Raw genomic sequence first — 24,788 nt, forward strand, 5'->3', positions numbered from 1 at the left:
GCAATAAAACAACGAAACAAAAGGCTACGTTAAATTCAAAATGTCGATCTCTGTCAAAGGTTTTCACCCCAACAACCTCCACATAATTCTCCCTCTTTCCAAATGAGATGGTGGACCAAATCAAAGGTTACCATGGGCCAACTTTGGCCCACGGGCCCTACTTTGGGCCTCTATGGTCTAGACAGAGGTAAATACTGTAGCAGCTTTGTATGCATATACAGTTGCTAGTTGCCATTGTTTAGCTCAATTAATTGTCATCAATCATTAAATAAATTATAACGTAAATATTGTATTTTTTTATTATTTTGCAAATAATATAGATTTATATTAATTTTATGAATATATCCAAATGAACATTTCAAACCATATTTAGACTGACTTGCCTTTGAAAGCTTTATCAAAAGTGAGTTGGCAGGACTGGTAGGGCAAAGTAGTGATGGGCACTTTTGAAATACTCTTCCTGAAGCCTTGAAACCTCGAAACTCATTAGGATTAAGCCGGTGATTGAGAGTGATTATCAATGAAAAAGATTTCAGTGAACAGGTCTTTTCACGTCTTGACTGCTTTAAGGTTTCATTGGTTTGTCATAAATCAAACAAAACCAGCCCTGCAATCTGATAAAATAAAGTTATTCGATGATAAATGATCATTTACAATTTGTTTGTAAAAGGTGTTTAAAAGCGCACTGTAAGATAAAAATTGACTCAAGTTTGTAAGACAACTTGCTGGAGAGCTTTTTTGAGTTGACTCAGCTTAAATCAAGTTAAGTGCAGAACTTGGGTTGAAAGTTGAGTCTACTCAAAAAAGCTCTGCAGCAAGTTGCCTTACATTTTTGAGTTAAGTCAACTTATATTTCTTACCATGCATGTTGAATTGTCTTTTACATCATTTATCAGCATATCGGAAGGGAATCATTTTGCAAAAGAATTGAATCAGTTGTCTAACTTCTCCCATCGCTAAAGCAAACGCCACTAGAGGAGATTAGGAGACTATATACAGCAAAAACTATTTTTTCACAATACCATTTGAACCAACAAAAATAAAAACAACTGCTCAGTTATCCACGTCTCTGCAAAAGAGGAAATACAGTAAGAAGCCTGAATTAAGTGAGAAAAGACAAAATATAGTAAGAAGCCTGATTTGCGATTTAATGGCAAGATAAAGAAATGAATGTTTTCTATGCTAAAAAAAGTGATCTCCATGCTGAAATTGCAGTTGTCCATATACAGTACTACTTATGAACTGACAAACTAAACAGTAAAGCTCACAATGGCTAGCATAATTGCATAGTATGTAGTAGAGCTGCATGATTAATCGAAAAAAACATTGTGATCTTTATTCGACCCCCACCATCTTTATCCAGCAATTCTACAATCCAGCCAATTATATTTTCAAGCTCAGGAGAGAGCATATAGAAGCCAAATGGCATGGAAAGAGTCAACATACTGTATTTATGAGGTCTAATTCACCCATACAATGTAATTTTTTTTACTGCAACCATGACATGAGCGCACTCTGCAGTGCACTTCATTTAAATAATCATCGCATTTCATAATTATGATTATGACAAGCATTTGATTGATATGTTTATTTCTTTATAGCGAACACATAGTGAGTGTTGTGGATGAGAATAAATGTTTAACAGTGTCAGTATAAGTACTCTAGCCTACAGTATATAATTTTATAGTATTTTATAGTATAAAAATTTGTCAATGACAGATTGCAAGCACATGTCTCAAACATAATAATTCAACTTAATAGTTTAGAAGTATGAATAGTTATATTCTGATGTCTTCACTTTACTGTGAATAACAACCAGGACATATTGAAAGTCTGTTCAAGTCCACCATTCCAAGTCTATACAAAATTTAGCTTTTAAATCAACAGTAGACCTGCAGATAATACATTATAATTGTTGTTTTACCATATGTTTGAGAATGACAATAGTAATAACCTACTCATATTAACCTTTATTTTACATCTACAGAATCTTGAGAAAATCATGATCTTTAAAAAAAAAAAAAGAAATGTGACTCTCATTTTAGTCAGAATTGTGCAGCCCAAGTGTGAATGAATGAATGAATAAATAAATAAATAAATAAGTAGTGAAATAATTTCAGTTCAGTCAATGTAGTTTTAACCCAAATGACAGGAAAATGAGCCGTTTAAGCAACTGGCATCCTTGTAAATACCTCTCAGCTCATGCTCACACACACACACACACACATTACTCAGAGAGTCATTATTGATGAGCGAGAGGGAAGTGAGAGAGTCAGTGCTGGCATCACTGCAAAGCTGTTAGTGCTGGCTGAATGGAGGTGAGTGCACGGGCTGCTTAATTGGTCCAGTGTGCATGTGTGCGAGCATTGGTGATAATTGTGGTTCACAGGTGGCCACAGTGGTGGCCTGTCCAAGCTTTGAGTTCATACCAGGGCCTGGGACAAAAGACAAAAGATTCCAGGGCTCTTTGTTATTGACTGTGGTCAAAGCCTCTGGCCGTCCCCGTGTCCACCTAAACATGAGTTCATGAGCCTCTATCCTGAAAATTCACACAGCGCCATTGGAAACTACACAGTGTAGATGTTAATGGAATAGGTTGCAAAACTGAAAACTCATTTACTCACCCTTTAATTGTTTCACAAGGTTTATATGTTTCTTCTATTAAGCACAAAAAGACGTTTTGAAAAATTTGGTAAATCTGTAAATGTTGACTTCCATAGTATTTGTTTTTCCTACTATTCAATAGTTTCTGCTTAAGAAAACTGGTTAAGAGCAAGTTAATAGTGAGTAAATTTTCATTTTCCGGGTGAACTATCCTTTTAAGATCACATGGGTTTATTTGATGCAGAATACAGCATTTGCACTTTAAAACTGTTTTTCTGCCTTTGTTAAAGAAAATGTCATTTAATAAAAATAATTACAACTGCTGAGTAACGTTAGTTCTTGTAATTGCCCCAATACAGTTTAGTACAGCTAAATGTAATCAACATTCACTGATTAAGGACATCTTAGTTGCATTATAGCACAAATATCCTAGTAAAACATCTTCTGGCGCCTCCTATCAGATATTGTCATCAGATAATGGAGAAATTCCTTCAAAATATAGATATGCCATTAGCATTGAGCATGCAGTCTCCCCAGGCATTTCCCTTCTTTGTTGACTAAAAGAGCGAAAACATGTTGAAACAAGACGCCACGCTGCAAAGCGGCATGTAGCCTCAAGATTTTCCTGATAATCATACTGAAATAGCTTGTCAGACATGAAAGAGTTTGCGTTTAAGCCTTGCAGGGTATTTTCTAGTGAGATCATCTTTCTGTAAAATAGACCGAGCAAAGTGGCTGAGGGTGCAAGAAAGAACACTGAAGAGGGATTTCTAGACTGCAAACAAGTCAAAACAGACAGGATATGTGGTATGACATATGTCAAGTTGTCCAAAACATCACATTATCTTCAATTTAGCCGGAAATGGGAAGGCAAAATCTAATTTGAACAGAGCATTATTTTTATTTCAATTATGCTCATAAACTGTGCTGTATTTCCACCTTCAGTGATTAAACAATTGGTGTCAATGCATTTCCCTCTTGGGCCAAAATCAAGTAGGTGGAGTTTCCCAGATTGGATTGACAAAAACAATGTGACATTCATGTCTGTTTTTGCCTCGCTTGAGAGAGTGTGGGAGTAAACGGCAGCCCTTACTGTGAAGATCGAGGGTCACACTCGGATAAAAGCCGTTTCATAGGGAAGTTCCTAAACAGCCTGTGTGAACGAAACCAAACCAGACTGAGATAATAACTGCCATTAAGGTGTGCTGTGCTGCGAGGTGTGTGCTTGTTTGGATCTTGGTCACGCAGTACTGTAATTATGTAATGTGAGGACTCAGATTGCATGACGTTTGGCTTATGGTCCACAATAGAAAAGAGGGCAAACAATAGAGTCAATGTGTGGTGTGTTTGTAACACATAAACACACTGAGAGGAAAAAGAGGGATTCGAAGTAATGCATGACGTATGCTTTGCATTGTGGATGTGTATGTTTTTATGTTTGTGTGTGTGGGGCTGAACTCAAGCAACAGGAATGCTGTGTATGGGTGGTCAATTAGTTTACCATTTCAGCTGTGACCAACTGGCTTACTGGAAAGAAACATAGACTTCTTCCCATTCAGCAGGCCGTGCCATCTCCAAGGTCAGACTCCGACTGTTTGTTTGTGTGTGTGGTGTGGAGGGAAAGAGTTTTGTGATTGACTTCCTGCCCTGATCTCCCCTGCAAAAACAAAATAGTGTATATGCATTCTTATTTTGTGTGTGTGTTTGTGTGTAAAGTATGGGCCCAAGACAGCTTTAATTGTGAGGTTCCATTTGTACCAAAAATGAACTGTATGCTTTAAATGAATGGTTTGTCCTTTATATTTGACCGTGTCATTGCTAACTTGTTCATATTATTTAATTTATGTTGACATGTATAGACTCGGTGTCACAGTGGGTAGCACTGGTTCTAAACCTCAGCGTGGTCAGTTGGCGTTTCTGTGTGGAGTTTGCATGTTTTCCACATGTTCGCGTGTGTTTCCTCTGGATGCTCCGGTTTCATTCACAGTCCAAAGACATAGGCTGTAGGTGAATTGAATAAGATAAATTAGCCGTAGTGTATGTGTGTAAAAGAGTGTGTGTGTTTGGGTGTTCCCAGTGTTGGGTTGCAGGTTGCGGCTAGAAGGGCATCCGCTGCGTAAAACGTGCTGGATAAGTTGGCGGTTCATTCTGCTGTGGCGACCCCTGATTAATAAAGGGACTAAGCCGAAAAGAAAATAAAGGTATAGACTGTTCTGTTGTTCTTATTTTCATCATTCTCTCATCATTACTGCTGTTTCTTACTGCCATTTTGTTCTAATTTTAGTTTTATAGACTCCAAATCTGTCCGCATAAGTACACAAAGTACTTATAACTCCATTAATCTATGCCTAGAACTGAATTTTCTACATAAAAAATGATATTACTTAGTGTAGATGTTATAAATATTAATAAAGTAGCGGTTTTAATCACAATGCTTCTTTGTAGACAGCATAACCTGGGAAAAACTACATTTCTGCTGTTGCATTAGCATCATCTACTGAGAGTTTATTTGCATTTTTTCTTGCATCTTTTGTTTTTGTTTATTTCAGACCAGTATTCATTCATTCATTAATTTTCTTTTCAGCTTAGTCCCTTTATTACTCTGGAATCACCACAGTGGAATGAACCGCCAACTTATCCAGCATATGTTTTATGCAGCTGGTGCCCTTCCAGCTGCAACCCATCTCTGGAAAACATCCATACACACTCATATAATATGGACAATTTAGCCTTCCCAATTCACCTGTACCGCATGTCTTTGAACTGTGGGGGAAACTGGAGCACCAGGAAGGAACCCACGCGAACGTGGGAAGAACATGCAAACTCCACACAGAAACACCAACTGACCCTGCCGAGGCTCGAACACGCAACCTTCTTGCTATGAGGCGACAGCACTACCTACTCCGCCACCGTGTCGCCGTCAGACCAATATATATGGCAAATAAGACAAAGCTTGGAAGTTCCTGTGCACGTATTTAGGCCTATATATTTTTTTAAGATATAGAAAACTTTAACAAAAATATTACAGAGAACATATACCTGTAATGATAAGCACTATTTTGTCTAAACAAGAAGACAATGACTGTGTACAAGGAACAATGTGTAACATAAAACTCAAATAATTCAATTTTTGGCCTCAGTGAATTGCAATAATTTTTAGTTGCTTGTGCACGCGCACACACACAACAACCATCTTCCTTATATCTCAATTCTGAAGGGTTTTTTTATGTTACCAAAAGTCTTATGCTCATCAAGTCTACATTTAATGTGTAATATTATTTCAATTTAAGTGAACTGTTTTCTAGGTTGTAATTAGTGATTTATTTCAGGAATAGCAAAACTGAATGTATAGAAGTTTTTCCCCCAGTCTTCATTAAAAAAAAACTGTTTATTGGAAACAGAAATCTTTTTATTTAACAGTTAATACGAAAATGGCAGCATGAACTTTGTTTCAGCATACTGAGTTCAACTGTATGTTATCTGTGTGAAATTGTTTTCTGATTTGAATATGAATCATTCATTATATTTTATAATTACAGATTCAATATTTATTAATTTTTCTTCGGCTTAGTCCCTTTTTTATAAGAGGTCATCACAGCTGAATGAACCACCAACTTATTCAGCATATTTAGCCCTTTCAGCCGCAACCCAGTACTGGGAAACACTCATTCACACACCCACTCAAACTACAGACAATTTAGCTCTTCCAATTCACCTATGGCACATGTTTTTAGACTGTGGAGGAAACTGGAGCACTCGGAGAAAACCCACTCGATGCTGCAACCCAGTACTGGGAAACACTCATTCACACACGCACTCATACACTACAGACAATTTAGTTCATCCAAGTCACCTATAGCACATGTTTTTGGACAGTGAAGGAAACTGGAGCACCCGGAGAAAACATGAGAACATGCAAACTCCACACATGCCAACTGACCCAGCCAGGACTCGAACAAGCGACCTTCTTGCTGTGAGGTGTCAGTGCTAATTACTGAACCACCCTGCTGCCAGATTTTAAAAATAATTTTATTAATTAGTTTAAATATAATAACGTCAATTATAATATTCAAAAATATATATATTTTTACAGAAAGAATGAGAAAAAATTACACATGAAACCCTTCATCACTTAACGTCTTCAGTTCCTAAACGTCTTTTAAGTGTTGTAAAAACGAGTGGCACCTATACAAAGTGTTAAATGCTTTACTGTTCTAACTTTTTTGGTAAATGTGAAAAAAAAACTAAATAATAGTAGTAATAAATAATGAGGAACACTTTAAATAATGTTTGTTGTATTGTCTGCGATGAATACAAGTCAAAGTAAATTTAGAAATCACTTTTACTTTTCTTATTAGAATTCACTAAATACTTTTTTTTTTTTTTTTGCGTTTTCCAAACTTTTTCTAATTTGGGGTTGTAGAATATATAATCATGTCTCACAATAATAATTGAATTTACAGCTATTTAAGTTATTTGAATTGTGGGATTTAGATGTACAGCAATATTGTAAGAACAACAGTGGCAGAAGCAACAACAGAATTATAACAGTATCATCAGCACTAATGGGAACAATACTAGCTGTGACACTACTGTTATAGTCCTAAATAAAGTGCCAGTGGTAAACACAATGATTGTGTCAAACATTTGTTTGTAATCTCATTAAACTCTTTTCAGCCTTGGCTCTCTCTCTCTCCCATTCAATGTACTTCCTTTGATCATAAACCAATATTTGTGTTTTAGCAGCCCTGCTGAAAAGAACAAACATTAGAAGGCATCCCAGCCTTTTTAATGGCTATAATGGAAATTGCATTGGTTTTAATGGAAACTGGACATTTTTGCCTGCTATAAGTGACAGGCTGAAATCAATACATTCTAATGGAATATGTCTCAAACACATTACACTGTAAAAAATGTAGGATTCAACACAATTCATTTATGTTGTCCCAACACAAATTGATCAAGTTAACTTGACAAATTTAAGTTGTTTGAACATGAAACGATTAAGTTGTCCCAAAAAATAATTATTGTGTTGTGTTTGTGTTTTATATGTAGAAAAGATTCAATCATTAATTTTTCTTTGGCTTATTCACTTATTTATCAGGGGTCACCACAGCGGGATGAATCGCCAACTATTCCGGCATATGTTTGAAGCAGCCAATGCCCTTCCAGCCACAACACAGTACTGGAAACACCCATACACACTCTCTCTCTCTCATACACTACAGCCTATTTAGTTCATCCAATTATCCTGTGCATGTCTTTGGACTGTGGAGGAAACCGGAGCACCTGGAAGAAACCTACACAAACACGGGGGAGAACATGCAAACTCCATACAGAAATGCCAAATGATCAGGTGGGAATCGAACCAGCAACCTTCTTGCTGTGAGGCGACAGTGCTAACTACTGAGCCACCATGCCACAATGTAGAAATCATTTATTCATTTTCGGCTTTATTAAGCTGGGGTTGCCACAGCGGAATAAACCGCCAACTTATCCAGCATTTGTTTGATGCCCTTCCAGCCGCAACCCATCTCATCTACATCCACACACATCCACTCACACTCATACACTACTGATGATTTAGCATCCCAATTTACCTGTACCGCATGGACTGTGGGGAAACCGGAGCCCTACCTACTGCGCCACTGCATCGCCATGTAGAAAACATTGAAATGTAATGTTAGAAATTATATTTGTAGTGGAAACCATTAGAACTGTGATGGCTTTTTTTTTGTTGTTATTGTTTTTTTTATTCTGCACTGGTACCTTCAGGGTGCTGTTTCACACGACCGTGACAGAGATGTAGGACAATGTCATCAGCGCGACCGTAAGAGCCACAGCAACTGCTACTCCCACGACCCACAAAAATACCCCACCGACCTTTGTAGAGCATGGCAGCATGTGTCTGTCAGCCCAACACACAACTAAATCCTGTGTGAATTCCTCAATGGATGCTCACATATACACAGATGAGCTCCACAGCTGCTCTTTAAAGGATTTGGATCATACACGAGAGGGCAAAGCCGTGAGCTCACAGTTCCTATTAGCATCTCCACATCTAATGAGGCATCCCATCAGGCCAGTAGGACAAAACAGAGAGCTGTGGGAAAAATCCTGCAGCTATCTTAAGATGATGGTTCCTCTGTGCCAGGTAACAGTATAAACCAGACTGGCTGACACTGCAGAAACATGTGCGCGTGATGGGTTTTACCACCAGAGGGCGCCAGAAAACACTCTTTCTAGGACCTGAAGTGCATTTTAGAGCATTTAAAATTGTAGCCTCATAATTGGCATGTTTTCAGTGAAAACACATCTTTTCATAAAGCAGATCACATCTAATTTAAGGCACTAATACAGAGTTGGGCAATCCAGAAGACTGCACTAAGCAAGTAAATGCATCATCATGGTTTTGCCCCAAACAGGCACACTCACATACTTTTTAACTTTAGTGAAAGTCCTCAACCATCCTCAAAAGAGGCTGAAACATTTTTTTTTTTTTGTCAAATATATTTTTAACACTTTGTGCAGATACAGAATTATATACATACAAAAATAAGTAATACACTGTTCTGCTTTTAACAACTAAAAACTAATGACTATAAAAATAATGTAGTTATTAAATAACACAGTAAATGTAAAAAAAAAAATAATAAAATAAATGAATAACAAAAAATAACAATAAAAGTAATAAATAAATAATAAACTAATAATAAAAAAGCTTTATTTCACTTCTGCTTCAAGATCAACAGTGTCAATATAATTCAACAAAGGTTTTCATCTTTTAAAAGAAAATTTTATAAGACACTGTTAATGAAAATCAATTTTTTCCAACTTTAAACACAAAACAATGTCTTTTATCCACCTGTCATATGAAGGTGGAGATGTTTGTTTCCATTTAAGAAGAATAAGTCTCCTAGCCAAAAGAGGCTGAAACTTTTTAGTCAGTACTTGATGTCAACATTATTGTCAAACACTTTTCTCTAATATTCTTATAAACTATTAAGTTCTGCGATTAATCCTAGCACTTAAATAGTGTTGCTCTTTTGTTGATTTGTTGTTGCTTCTTTTGTCTCAGGTATTCTTACAAATAGCATAACGATTTGACTGTCAACATTTCTGTTACAAACACATTTTGTTTGTAATACACTTTCACTTTTAATGTATTTTCTATTATGTATTTTTATTAGAAACACTTTTTAATGACTATCACTTTCTAATCTATTTTCTAATAGTTTTTAATTGCTCTAGTCCTCTATCACTACCACTTTATAATCTATTTTTTTCTTTTTTCTTTTTCTAACACCAACATTCTTTTATCTGTTCCGATTTCTTTATACATTTATATTAAAATGGCATGGATCTTCAAACATTAACACACCATTTTTTTAATTTATTTCTATTATATTATTTCTTAGAAATACTTGATCGGAAGTTGTAACAATTAAATCTCTCAGTACAGACACACACACATACAGTATACACACACGAACAAACACGCATTAATATATTTGAACCTTAACAAAACGTACAGTGTATGTTATGTTGCATGGGTATATTTTTAGCAATAACCAAAATATATATACGTTTAAATTAATATATATTTACCTGGCGGCATGGTGGCGAAGTGGGTAGCACTGTTGCCTCACAGTATGAAGGTCACTGGTTCAAGTCTTGGCTGGGTCAGTTGGCATTTCTGTGTAGAGTTTGCATGTTCTCCTCCACAGAGCAAAGACGTGGTATAGGTGAATTGGGTAAGCTAAATTAGCCGTAGTGTATTTGTGTGAATGAGTGTGTATGGATGTTTCCCAGTGATGGGTTGTGGCTTGAAGGGCATCCACTGCGTAAAACATATGCTGGATGAGTTGGCGGTTCATTCCGCTATGGCAACCTCAGATTAATAAAGAGACTAAGCCGAAAAGAAAATTAACAAATTAATATATATTTATTCATTTTCCTTCAGTTTAGTCCCTTATTTATCAGGGGCCGCCCCAGCGGAACGCACCGCCAATTATTCCAGCATATGTTTTACGCAGCAGAAGGCCTTCCAGCTGGAGCCCAGTACTGGGAAACATCCATACACACTCATTCACACACACATACACTATGACTAATTTAGTTATAAGAGCATATATAGCAAAACCAAATATATATATATTTTGTTTTGTGGGCCAAAGTCTCCCGCTTACTCACACAAACACACACACACACACAGGAATTGTATACTGCTATAGACTAAATCTTTAAATTTTTATTGTTTGATTACTTTTGATGTTCTCATTTTTAACTAAATAAGTTTTGATAAAAGGATGCCTAATGACAATATAAATGTAATTAAATGAGATAAGATTTAAGCAAATGCAACAGTGTTTGTCTTTTTCATCAGTTTATTACTAAAATAGGTCTTCTGTAAGGTTGTTTCATTTGGAGCTGGCTTATTGTTTGTATAAAGAGCTGACGGATGTGGGGATTTGGTTTAGTTGAAGCGGACACGGCGAATTGAGCCAACAGTGCTGTTCTGAGCACCCCAGTCGGAGAAGCTGTTGTAGTCCTTCTTCTCCAGGATGTAATGTGCTCCTCTGTAGTTTGGCTCCTGATACGCCACCCAGCTGCAGTCACAGGGAAGAGATGGGAAATATGAAGCATTCATAATGGCAACAGCGAATGAAAAAAAAAAGGAAGTTCTTCGACTCAAGTGGACATGTACTTACGTTCCACCCATAATTCTCATGGAGGACACTCTGTTCAGACTGTAACGGGTCATCAGGTTGGGAATGTCATCATGAAGCTCTGTTTTCCTGCCTGAAAAACCTGCCCTCTCAAACAGCTGTGCACGGGGAGAGCTGGTGTCCTAGACCACAAATCACATGCAAACATATTACAAATTAAAGATGTGTTTATTTTACAACCAGCATATAGATACACAAATTTAACTAATTATTTTGTAAGAATGTTGTTTTATCTTGTGTCGACTATAACTGTGTGTCTGACCTGTTTCACAGCCCGAACAGAGGAGATGTGGTCACCCTGAGCACACCATTTATCGGTGCAGTTGTACTCCCCTCTTTCAGACATGTCCCACAGGTACTGACGCCCCTGGAAGTTGTCATGTTCATATCCCACCCATCTACACACAAAAGCATATATGAAGAGACTTGCATTGGGAAAATGTCATTATTTGAAATTTCTTTTTTGAATATCAAAATTTATATTGAAATGTTTTTTGAAATATTGACAGTCAAAATGTGGCGTACTCTATGGTTTTAAGAATTTGAGTATGACTTTTATGTTGAGAACTGGGTTCAACATATTTAGCAATTTTTAAACACTTCTTCTCCCCACTGCTTTTCCAAATTTTAGATTGATGAAGCATTATGCTAAAAATTATAAGATAATTGTTCAATTTCCAGCAAACTTCCAGCAAAATTGACATCTGTATGAACTAATATATGTACACATGAATTTACTGAAATATACATGTCGCAAATATTATAGGCCAGTTTATGTCAGGAATAGGTTAGTGCAGTTTTGCACAGCTACTTTAAACTACTGTATATATCACAATGTATACATCACAATCTTCACAATTGTTTTGAAACTGTATATGCATGTTCATGAAGCTAAATGGAAAAAACTGAAATATAATTGAAAAGTTAAAGTATCACTGTATTTTATATGGTCCTTAAATGATAATCTACAAAATATAAATAAGTTTGCAACTATATGTAAACTTATTCTACTAACCCTGGCTTTACAATCGTCATATATCAATGCATATAAAGTCAACACCCTCAACATTTTATGATTACAAATGTTAAAATGAAGTCATGTGACATTAATAATGCCATGTACTCACGCTCCACTCTCTACTTGGACAGAATTGCATCTGTCAGGAAAGTTTTTATCGCTCAATTTCTGACAGTCAGAGGTCAGGTCCAGTCGGCGACCTGCAAAGTTCCTCTGCTCGAAAAGGGTCACCTGAAAGACACACAATACTTACATTAGGTATTTAATGATGACATTTTGGTGTAAAAGAAAGAAGAAATTATACAGTAACACCCCAAACTTTTACAGCTAATTTTCCAAATGCCTTTTATTATAAACACAACTAAAAGTGCAGGAGAAGAAATGTAAAGAATAGCAAACATTACACAGAAAATGAGAAACTTTTATATTGATATATTATTATTTATCAGCATAAAGCTCGATGCTGAGCCACTGTTTACAGATAAAATGTTACTGTCAAAATAAACTCTTACCCTCCCACTGGACCCGTAGAAGGCACGTTGGAGCACAGACCCCAGCTTGCTAAGGAAAAAAATCAAATACTCTTTATAACAAGCATTTTCAATCACAACACTTGCACAAAATAAAACACACTCATAAAATATGGTATGAAAGAAGCTGATAGCTTTTTTTTTTTTTTTTAATTCTTTTTTATACAATGTGCTTTAAGTTGTATTTTTGGAGTTTTTCTATCCAATATTTATGAAATTATTTTTCAATTAAAGTTACATTGAATATTTTTTTTCCCATAAAACATAAAGTGTGTCAACCCAATTTTGAGTCAAACATGAACAAACTCAAGAGTGGGGTTACAAATCCTGCTGTAGGCTTTGTCTATATTTAATCTAAATATTAGTAGAAACAGCCCAGAATGTTTTAGTGTATGCTTGAAGCCAAATGATTTGCCAAATGATTCAGAATAGTATGTTAAAGGATTCTGCTGTATACTGAAAACAATCAGAACTACATATTTACTCAACTTACAAACTGCAATGATTCACAGATATTGGTGTGACTTTAATATGCCTTTTCTGAAATTTTCAATACAGTCTTCTTTGAAGGGACAGGTTTTTTTGACTGAAACTCAGTACACAAAATTTCCACATGCAACGCAAACATACCTGGCTTGTTGGGCTAGTCCGGGGACTTTAGTAAAGATGTTCATGTCAGCTCGTAGTAGCCACTAAGATGGTCCTTAAATACAGCAGGTAGATAGAAACAGGGAGTGCTAGAATGCTCATACTCTTTCTGCTGCTCTCTCTGTAGTCCGTCTGTGTATTGATATGCTAAACACATACAGTATGCTATGTTTTGTCAAAGCCTTTAGCTATATGTGCACACAGTAACTCAAATGTGCACATACAAAGCTTTAACACAGACATGGGTAGCACATGCAAGGAAACACACATGAAAATCCAAAAACTACATTGAACAAAATCTGCTTCATAACACACCTAAACACACATACGGGAATGCAACACACATACAGTTGGAGAGTGCAGTGCCAACACTTTCTGAAACAATTCAGCATTCTTTTCACAGTTCATTAACAATTCATTTTGGATGTTGTAATTGCATTCATGTTAGAATGTTGCAAGCATATATATATATATATATATATATATATATATATATATATATATATATATATATATATAAAATGATAAACTAAATAAAATATGAAGTTTTTTTTTTCAAGAAAAATATACTACATATTTGAATAAGATTTGTACTTACAACTTTTTATAAATTTACAGTTGCGGGACGTGTTTAGAAGCATAAAACAATGACACAACGACAGTCAAGCTAATTTATATATATTAAAAAAGAACATAACATTATATATTATAATATCCATTAACTGAAAACTTCCTCTAACAAATCAACGCTGAAGTATATTTCCCCATTTACTACTTAAAGACCACTTGGAAATCATTTTTCACTAGGCTTAATGATTAAGTATCCATTTGATTTATTTTATAAGGATCTGATCATATCTTCCAAATCTTAAATTTACAACAGTTGTCATTTAGAGCATTTTTTCTAAGACAATTGGTCAATATAGCAAATGTTTTCAATTGTAACTTGTGACTGAAAATCAAGGTTAGTTCACTAAATTGATTTAACTCATCTGAAATTAAAACATTGTTATTATGTTGTCTAATAATTTACATAGATTATTATAATTAATTACATATTTTATATACATAAACCAGCTGGAAACAATTTCCACTTTTAAATCTTAGATAAAATCATTTTTGTTTAGAAAATCTTTTAACTCTGCTGGTTTAATATGCTGTTTAAAATGCTTTTTTATGCTTATGTTTTTCTAAATACTTGTGTCCTTTTTGAAAGGTGCCAATAAATAAAAAGTGTTCATATTATTATTATTTTTAACAAAAAGGACATTTTTATTTTAAATTTGGAAGAAATATTGTAAGTATTTAACAAAATAAAACAAAAAATACCTTTCACTCAACTACATAAAAAACAATCATAGAGAAAAGGGATATTTCAAGTGAACTATTTTACTCTTCCCATGTATATAAAGCTACTGTATATAAACATTTAAATACTGTACATGCATATACACACTTCCGTTCAGCTTAAAGTGACATTTAAAGCCTTAACTAGGTTAATTAGTTTAACAAGGCAGGTTAGGTAAAGGCAATTTATTGTATAATGATGGTTTGTTCTGTAGACTATTGAAAAAATAAATAGCTTAAAGGGGCTAATAATTTTGACCGTAATAAAAAAAACTTATATTAAAACTGCTTTTATTCGAGCCGAAATAAAACAAATAAGACTTTCTCCAGAAGAAAAAATATTATCAGACATACTGTGAAAATTTCCTTGCTCTGTTAAACATCATTTGGAAAATATAAAAAAAAAAAAATACTCAAAGGGGGGCTAATAATTCTGACTTCAACTGTATGCTTCAGATGTTGTTTATAGTTTTTTTTTTCAATATGTTATCCATTGTCCCAATGAAGGCCGAAATGCAAATGTATCAGGCACACCAACATCAACTTTGCTTACAGAGTCAAATGTTGAATTCTATAAAACATGTTAGGTGCAGCACTTTTCCCCTCTCAGCCCAATGAATTTGAATGGTGGGTATTTGGGCCTGTGTGTGGCTCCTGAATGGAGCTCGGATCTACTAGATGCTTCTCTGCTGCTTTGTGTTTGTGGGCACACAGGCACCGGGCAGCTTTGTGCGGGTGAATGAAGTTCAGAAGCTTAGGTAACCTTCTGGCACTTTGGAGTGGATTCCAGCTGAGACAAATGTGAGGCCTGGAGCAGGTATACATGTATTTGTGCTTGAGTGCCAATCTAGACGTGCGAGAGGAGGGAGAGAGGTTTGAGATAGGGCAAAGCGGCTGGAGCCTCGGAAAAGAAGGGACCTTTTTAATCGTCTTCTCATCCTCTCTCCTTCAGATAGACACGTGCATCTCCTCTCTTCAGGATAAACACTTCTGAGATGTCTTTCTTATTGGCAGCTCTTGACAAACTGGCTTATTTGTTGTCTCTGGTGGCGTTTTGTGTCAGTTTGTCTTATAGCTGGCTGAAATGAGAGTTAATTCATCTGGTCTGGTCTGGGTTTGGGATTCTGGATTTTGGGCTGATTGCATGTGGATTGTGACAGCTTTTTAGTTTGGGATGCGTGATTGATATGCCCCAGCTCCAAGTGCTTTGGAAACTAATCACTCAGAGTATGTTTATTTTGGAATAAGGGCTAACTTACTATGTTTCTCAGTATAGATTCATTTAATTCTTGAACAACTGCAATATTTTTTTCTTATGGTGAGTCTGTTTTTTTTATTTATTTTTTTTATCTGTACAGGTGTTACTGGTGAAAAAACAGACCCTGTGAGAGTAAGAGGATGCAACGAAACGGTGTGCTGAGGATATGCACTGTTCTGCTGTTGGCACTGTGCACTTTTGCAAGTGAAGTCTTTGACTGGACCAAGAATGAAATGGGATCGTTTCAATATGGCACATTTCCTTCAGGTAAAGCGATAATAGCACAAAACACTTGCAAATTAATGTGAAGAGATGTGTGTTATGAAGAACAAACATGAATTATTTGGTCATCTTTCAAATGATCAGGGAGAAAAAATAAAGAAATTTATGATCTTTTTGCAACAGATGAAACATAAAATAAGCAGCGAATAAAGTGGGATAATAATAATTTAAAGTCTATTTATGTGCAATATTATTCAATTATGCTTGAAAATTATTTGTTTAAAACACTTTGATTCTACCCAATGATTTAGTGTGTCCATATTTTGATGATTAATGTTCAGAGTTGATTGATATTTGATGCATATACAGTAGTCTAAAAAAGATATCTGGAAAGGAAGTTGTACAATATTCGCTTTTAATAACTGCACTGAATTAAACCTTTCATTTTATGAGGGACATGTCATATTAGGAAGAAAAATACACTAACTTTGTTAAGGTATTTAAGATTATTTTACTGTGCCAAAATGTCCTGCAGTTAAGCATATATAGTACAAAACCCTTACAAATTATAGTGAACAGATGTGTGTTATGAACAACAAACAAGAATACATAGAATGATCTGTTCATCTATCAAATGATTAGGCAGAAAAATATATATTTTATGATCTTTTTGCAACAAATGAAACATAAAATAAGCAGTTAATAAAGTAATTATTAAGTCATTCATAATTAAATTATGAAGCAAATAAAAATTAAGTCTATTTACATGACTGAAACAAAAATTGTGGAATATTATTCAACTATATGCTTAAAATTATTTATTAAAAACACTGATTTTACCCAACGATTTAGTTTGTCCATACTTTAGAGGTTATTTTTCAGGATTCGATATATTTGATGCATATACAGTAGTGGCTAAAAGTGATATCTGGAAGGGAAGTTGTACGATATTCTGTTTTTATAACTGTATTGAATAAACCTTCAACATATGAGAAACAGGTCATATTAGGAAGAGGAATACACTAACTTTGTTAAGGTATTTAAGGTTTTAAATGCATAGAAAAGTGTGTAAAAACTATATTGCTACAGTACAATTAATGTTTCCTTGTATTTGAATAGGAGCTATTCTACTATACATGCATCAGTAAGCATATTTGCTTGCATTATCATGCATTAGTCAACTGAACTGCAAAATATATCAAATGTTTTACACTCTCCAAGTACAACTGTGTTTATGTTTTGAAAATATACATCAAAATAACAGAGAACAAGGAATGAATGTTCTATGGTTAAATATCACTTTTAGCCACTGCTATATATAAAATGCATATTACAGTATATTATATGACAAGATGTGATGTGATGTTATATTAATATAGGGAAGGGTGATTTAATGCATTTTTAGGATTTTCTTGGGGCGCTGGCAGCTCAGCATATCAGACAGAAGGAGCATGGGACAAAGATGGAAAAGGGAAAAGCATTTGGGATATTTTTTCCCACAAGAGAGGGAAAATTGATCGGAATGACACCGGCGACTATTCCTGCAATGGCTATTATAAGATCAAGGTGCTACAATTTACCTAGCAGAAAACTCTTATGATGTATGTAGATGTTCTGGTTTTTAAGGCAGTTTTTTGTTGTTGTTTTAGGATGATATCTCACTGATGAAAGACATGAAGCTGAACCACTACCTCTTCTCCATTTCCTGGCCAAGGATTCTGCCCAGTGGCATAAGGAGTAATTAACATTAATGACGTCAAAATGTACTTATTTTTTTTTATTTATTACAAGAATCTTTACCAAGAGTTGTTTGATTGTCTTTTAGCTGACTACATCAACGAAAAAGGGATAGAACACTATGATAACATGATTAATATGCTTCTGGAGAACAGGATCACACCAATTGTGACGCTCTACCACTGGGACTTACCTCAGGTAAAACCACATCCAAAACTGCATAAAATATTTAGTGCAACATTTAGTTTAAACTTGCTTTAAAAATTTTTAAACAAAAACAAATTTAAAAAGTATGTAAGATTATGAATATAGGGTTGAAACTTGCAAGCACCATATCTGACATGTTGTCACTGTCATGTTATCATTGTCATGTTATCTTGTAGTGCTAGATGTGTTGCTTCACTGTTATTATCTCCTGTGGCATAAGGGGATTGTAAAATGTTCATCACATGTGTACAGCATTATTAACTGCATTACTTATAACAGTATCATGTAAAATATTGTTAACTTATAACAGTATTTCACATTTTGGCATTTTAGTGTGTAGTTGTATGAATTATTCACTAATTCATCAAAATGTGAAATAGTTATAGATTCAGAAGTAGTAAGAAATTGGAATCGAATACCATAAATTCACAAATGTATGGAATTACAGTACATACAGTACATTTATCTACCCACATAATAGGGATTTGTTTGTTTTTTATGTATTGTTACATAAGGAGTTTATAGCTATTGAAAAGCATGATCAATATAGATCAGAACATATTGCATAATTACAACGAAAACTTCAGGACAACAATAGGAGACAAAAAACACTTTCAATTTTACATTAAAAACATTAAATATAAAATTTCACTTCAATATTTAATAAATCCTTCCTGGTGAGATGTTTTTAAAACTATATAGTAGGGAAGCATGCATATTCTGATGCAGACACTGAATTCCTAATTCAAAAATCTTTGTTCAAAAAAAGTTTATATTTTGCTTAAGTATAAAAAAAAACGTAGATGACAACGTGGCTCTGTGGTTAGCACTGTCACCTTCCAGCAAGATGGTTGCTGGTTCGAGTCTCTGTTGGACCAGTTGGCATTTCAGTGTGGAGTCTGCATGTTCTCTACATGCTGGCATGGGTTTCCTCCGGGTCCACCGGTGTGTCCCCCAGTCCAAAGACAAGCGGTATAGGTGTCTTGAAAAAACGAAATTGGCCATAGTGTATGAGTGTGAATGAGTATGTTTCCCAGTGATGGGTTGCAGTTGGAAGGGCATCCGCTGTGTAAAACATAAGCTGGATAAGTTGGCAGTTCATTCTGCTGTGGCGACCCCTGATGAATAGGGACTAAGCTGAAGGAAAATGAATGAATAAATGAATGAATGAATAAAACACTGTACTTGTGCCTTTACAGGTTCTAGAGGAGAAATATGGAGGTTGGCAAAACGCAAGTATGATCAGCTTCTTCAATGATTTTGCAAACCTTTGCTTTGAGAGATTTGGCAGTCGAGTCAAACACTGGATCACATTCAACAACCCTTGGGTAAGACTATTGCTAACTTGCTAAAACCATAGCCATCAGCTTTTGTAAAAATACAATCAAACAATGATACCTGCCAGAGGTGCTATTGCTTGTTTGAGAAACATTCATTTATTTTCTAAGTCAAAACTACTCTTTGTTTTCTCTCCCATGTTTCCAGTCTGTTGCAGTAGAGGGTTACGAGACTGGAGAACATGCTCCTGGTCTGAAGATGAGGGGCAATGGTGCCTATAACGCTGCCCACAACATCATCAAGGTGACTCAAATCCACTGTAGTCCACTATGGTGTAATAACCATAACAAATAAGGAATAGAAATAATTTACAAGCTGAATTAGCAATTCAATACACTGTGTTGTTTTATACTCTAATACAACAGAGCAAAAACAAATGTTAATAATAAAATGCAAATACAAGTATGCATTTAAAGATGACAAAAATCTATAACCAAATAAAATCCCTGTACTGATAATGAGAAAGTTGTTTACTCTGCACCAACAGGCTCATGCTAAAGTCTGGCACACATATGACACCCAATGGCGAAACAAGCAGAAAGGTAGAAACTTTTCTGGCACAAAACTCATATTTCAGCTAGTTACAGCACATAGGTCCAAACTGGTATAAGTGTTTTTGTCATTTCAGGTATGGTGGGCATCTCCCTGTCAGCTGACTGGGGAGAACCAGTGGATGTCACTAACCAGAGAGATATAGAAGCTGCCGAAAGATATGTTCAGTTCCACCTGGGCTGGTTTGCCACGCCACTCTTTACCGGAGACTATCCTCAAATAATGAAAGACTACATAGGCAAGTAGAAAACCACAAACAAACCGAAGAATGCAAAATTAATATGCCTCAGACTACATTTTTGTGAAACTGCAAATATGTACCTCAACATAGATTTGATGGCAGTTTCTAGGTAAAAAAAACAAATGCTATGGGTCAGTACAGGGGCAGCGCTGGCCGGTATGGGCCCTATGAAAACATGTTGTGGGTGTCAAAAGGTATAAAGCAAAAAGGGGTTGGGGGGCCGGGAAGTGGGTTTGGGTTCTGGTGAGCTCTTAATAGTATCTCTGGGGGCCCCAAAACGGTGTGGGCTCTTAGAATCATCCTAACTTTTCCTCTAAGCAGTACTGCCTGTACAGTATGATGCCAACAGCTGTTGTTCCTTTTCACAGCAATGATTTTTACAGGGGCATATTATCAACGAATAAAGGATCATTTTGTGCAGTTCTTTGCCCAACACCTCTGGTATGGTCAGTTTGCTTGTTAAGTCATTTTGTACAGTGTTGTACTTGTGATGCAGAGTACTCGGGTTTAAGTCTGGGGAAGCACAGTTCCACAAGAAACATACAGTAAAGTCAATGTAAAATTAAGGTAAAAAAGTGCACTTTTCTTATTTCCTTTTGAAAATACTATTGGTTGGGTTCATGGAAGGGTTCCAGTCAGTTGTTCCCAAAGAAATCTGTATAACAAGCCTCATATTGTAAAAAAAGTGCTTAAAAAATTATATATATATATATATATATATATATATATATATATATATATATATATATATATATATATATATATATATATAAGCTGGAATTCGAGCTCAGGATACCCAGAGTGCTGCTGAGCTATATGTCAGCGCTCTAACCACTGGGCTATCGCACCAACGAGATTTGTTTATGAAACAAATGTACCCTAAGTAATGTATTTTAGCTCACCAAAAATGTACACAGTGCCTAGTGGATTTGTAATCTGAAACGTGCAACAAAACATAGCTGGGGGAACATTTTTAACGTTTCAAAAAAAATGTAGGCTGAGGCATATTTTCAATGAGCCTGTGTTATTCAGTTATACAGCATACAGTTATTAGGTAGATGATAATAATTTGCATGGAATTGCATCAGCGTTTTTTCATTTCATTTCTGCAGGAAGGAAAAGTGCCCAGCAGGGCTTAAGCAGTTCTCGTCTGCCTGCTTTTAATCCTCATGAAAAGAGTTACATCAGAGGCACGTGCGACTTCCTGGGCATCAGTCACTTCACCACACGCTACATCACACAGAAGAACTTTCTCCCCAGCCGAGGAAACAGCTACTTCACCGACCGAGACCTGGCGGAGCTGGTCGACCCCAACTGGCCTGATCCTGGATCAGAGTGGCTCTACTCAGTGCCATGGGGTTTCAACCGTCTGCTGAGCTTCGTAAAGGTATATTTACACATCTCTAAAAAACTACTTCCAGCTGATAGTGAGTAATTTGAACATGAATAGTAAGCTGGCCTTTTTTTATCCTTAGACGCAGTATGGAGACCCCATTATATATGTGACAGGAAATGGTGTATCAGAGAAGATGATGTGCACAGATTTGTGTGATGAGTGGAGAATCCAGTACTTCAGGGATTACATCAATGAAATGCTCAAAGGTCAGAATCAACAGAAATCGATGTCTATTTAGACCAGTGCTTTTCAAAATTGGTGTGAGAGACGCGGTGGCGCAGTAGGTAGTGCTGTCATCCCAAAGTTTGCATATTCCTCCTACGTTTGCATGGGTTTCCTCTGAGTGCTCCGGTTTCCCCCACAAGTCCAAAGACATGTGGTACAGGTGAATTGGGTAAACTAAAAATTGTCTGTAGTCTATGTGTGTGAATGGGAGTGTATGAGTGTTTTCCAGTAATGGGTTGTAGTTGGAAGGACATCCGTTGTGTAAATGTCAATATTGTTCTGTTTGAAATTTAAAAAAAAATGTTATCAGATCTTTATGAAATAAGTTCCACATGGTCTTATAATTTTTTCCTCAGCTATAAATATCTTTAAGAATGCGCCGATATGGGTTTTTGGGCTGTTACCAATAAACCTTTATATTTGGAGGTTGATAATCAATATATTAGCCAATAAATATACATATATTTTTTTTAAATTGTATTTTTGTAACAACTTATTTTATTTTAAAAACTTCATAAAAATTGAACTGATTTTAGAATAGCATGCTCAAATCAAAGACAAACAATAATTTTAAAGTGATTATATAGACTTAAATTCATGATTTCACATAAATCAGCATGCAAAAAATAAATAATTTATTTTCCTTTGCATAGCTAATAAACGTGCAACTTGACTGTTGCATACAAAAAAATAGTTAAAATGACAAAACTGGATTTATTTAACAAACAAGTTAAATAAATATATATTGAATAAAATAAAAGTGAAAATGAAAGAGCTAAGAGATGAAACTAGCTCAGAAGTTCTTGAATAAAGTGCTCCAGTAATGTATAACTGTTAATTAATTGACACTTTTATTACCACACTCCCGCAAGATTTTCTTGTGCTTATAAGGCAGGCAGTTCTGTACATATACTTTATTTATCGGCTTAAAGATATCGGCCTAATTTTGATACCGGGCCGATAACATTAAAAATAGCACTTCTTAGCCAATATTCATGCGGCCACTGATACATCATGCATCCCTAAAATCTTTTTTTTTTTTTTGGATATCAATGCTTCCAGTTTATGCTAATTTAAAAAGCAAAAATAAATAAAGCAACACAGTTTGTGTCCACAGAAATTATGTTTCAAGTAAAATACAAATTCAACCTGATCCCCAAAAACATTGAGAACATGCACATTTCAATCTCAAGAACTTCATAACTGAATGACAATCTAAATTTTGGAGCCTCTAAAAATAAAAAAATGGTTGCAGATGCAGTTACAAATTACATGACTCCTTATATCTTTTGTCTATTTCTTTCATTCAGCGGTTAAAGATGGAGTGAATGTGAAAGGCTACACAGCTTGGTCACTACTTGACAAGTTTGAGTGGGATGAGGGCTTCTCTGAAAGATTCGGCCTTTATTATGTGGACTTTGGGAGCAAAAATAAGCCACGCTACCCAAAGGCATCAGTTCAGTTCTATAAGCGCATCATCAGCTCCAATGGTTTCCCCAATCAGAGAGAGGTATGACTGCAATATTAATTTAGCATTAGAATTGAACCCTAAATTAATTTAAACTTTTTTTTTCATTTCATTTATGTAGAGAAGTCTAACCATTGTATGATAAACTGCATATTATATTTTAGCTGATATCCTATGCTTTATTAAAGCTGAATATTTTCCCTATAGATTGAAAGCTGGAAAAGAAAGTCACTGGAAACATGCACCTCAAGTAACCAGCTCCTTGCGGCAGGTCAGTGTAACTATTGCTGACTCTCCACTGGGTAACACAACCAGCATTGATCTAGCTGGGGCAAATAAAAGAAAATTCTGTCTCAATTTGCATCATCTATTTATATTCAAACACAACATGCAGAGAAAATCAATTATAACTTTCTCATTTTCTTTTGTTTGCCCTTTCAGCTAGAAGAAAGTCCAAGGAACATGCAGATATGCCAAAGGTTTGGCCTGTGCATGATGAAGTTTAGGTACAGGGCTGAAATCTTGGTATTTTTGGAGGTTTCACTTGTTTTCTGGACAGAGCACAATGAAGAGTCTTCTGTTAGTTTTCGCTGACATACCTGTGTGTTTTTTTTCCAGATCCATTGATCGGCCACATGGAGATGGTCACAGAGATTGTCATCCCCACAGTGTGCACTCTCTGCATTCTCCTCAGTGCAGTTTTCCTCATGTTTCTGCTGAGAACACGGCTGTAAAACAGACACACTCACATTGACTTTTCATATTGCATGTGTCAGTGCAGCATTTCTCCTTTTAATACATTTTTATTATTAACTATGACAAATAGAGACTTGTTTGTATGTGCTTTCACATAATATGGTCCACAAATGTACTTCTGCGTTCATGAATTGACGGACCAACCAAACATCTCTCAACAAATTACACAGAGAAGAAGTTGAGGTTTGGGTGTTTGATAAAGAGGTGAAAAAATGTAGGTGGAAGTTTTCTGAAAGTATTTTTAAACATAGCAATGGCGTTTGTATATGTGACAAAGACAAACATGACATAAATGCTATAATAAATGTGCTTTTAAATCTTGTAAACAAATATAAAATTCAGTCCACCAGCATTTAACGCATACACTGCAGTATAAGATCCACATGTATGAGATCTGTGCTTTCAATAAAGGTTGAAACCCTGCATTAAACGTATTTTGGTGCTTTTTTTGTTGTTGTACCTCAGTCCAATGTTTTGTTGTGATGAACTCCAGTTCGCCACTGCTCCTCAAC

At 35.5% G+C, this 24,788-nt stretch overlaps 2 protein-coding genes across 13 annotated transcripts; one reads left to right on the forward strand and one right to left on the reverse strand.

Annotated features, from left to right (window-relative positions):
* Positions 1-10,973: 10,973 nt before the first annotated feature.
* crybgx (crystallin beta gamma X) lies at positions 10,974-13,556 on the reverse strand. Its single transcript, NM_001033722.1, is given in 6 exon segments — positions 10,974-11,213; positions 11,316-11,455; positions 11,596-11,731; positions 12,461-12,582; positions 12,864-12,912; positions 13,512-13,556. Coding segments are annotated over 6 exon segments (624 nt in total). The 5' UTR covers position 13,556; the 3' UTR covers positions 10,974-11,080.
* A 2,088-nt stretch (positions 13,557-15,644) lies between these two features.
* lctla (lactase-like a) lies at positions 15,645-24,701 on the forward strand. 12 transcript variants are annotated; one of them, XM_087259121.1, is made up of 15 exons: positions 15,645-16,103; positions 16,235-16,401; positions 17,762-17,922; positions 18,006-18,093; positions 18,182-18,291; positions 19,500-19,628; positions 19,786-19,881; positions 20,126-20,180; positions 20,267-20,432; positions 21,548-21,818; positions 21,907-22,033; positions 23,363-23,562; positions 23,728-23,791; positions 23,962-24,026; positions 24,139-24,701. In XM_087259121.1, exons 2-14 carry the CDS (start codon positions 16,275-16,277, stop codon positions 24,024-24,026), a joined length of 1,659 nt encoding a protein of 552 aa, XP_087115247.1. In that variant the 5' UTR covers positions 15,645-16,103; positions 16,235-16,274; the 3' UTR covers positions 24,139-24,701.
* The last annotated feature ends 87 nt before the right edge of the window (positions 24,702-24,788 follow it).

The sequence above is a fragment of the Danio rerio genome, chromosome 7 (assembly GCF_052040795.2).
Source record: "Danio rerio strain M-AB ecotype USA chromosome 7, GRCz13ab, whole genome shotgun sequence".
NCBI classification, from domain to species: domain Eukaryota; kingdom Metazoa; phylum Chordata; class Actinopteri; order Cypriniformes; family Danionidae; genus Danio; species Danio rerio.

Coding starts and splice junctions, on each gene's coding strand:
- lctla (XM_087259116.1), top strand. CDS start 16,275: ATGCAACGAAACGGTGTGCTGAGGATATGCACTGTTCTGCTGTTGGCA. Junction 19,629..19,785: donor TCACATTCAACAACCCTTGG/GTAAGACTATTG, acceptor CCATGTTTCCAG/TCTGTTGCAGTAGAGGGTTA. Junction 20,433..21,547: donor ATGAAAGACTACATAGGCAA/GTAGAAAACCAC, acceptor TTCTGCAGGAAG/GAAAAGTGCCCAGCAGGGCT.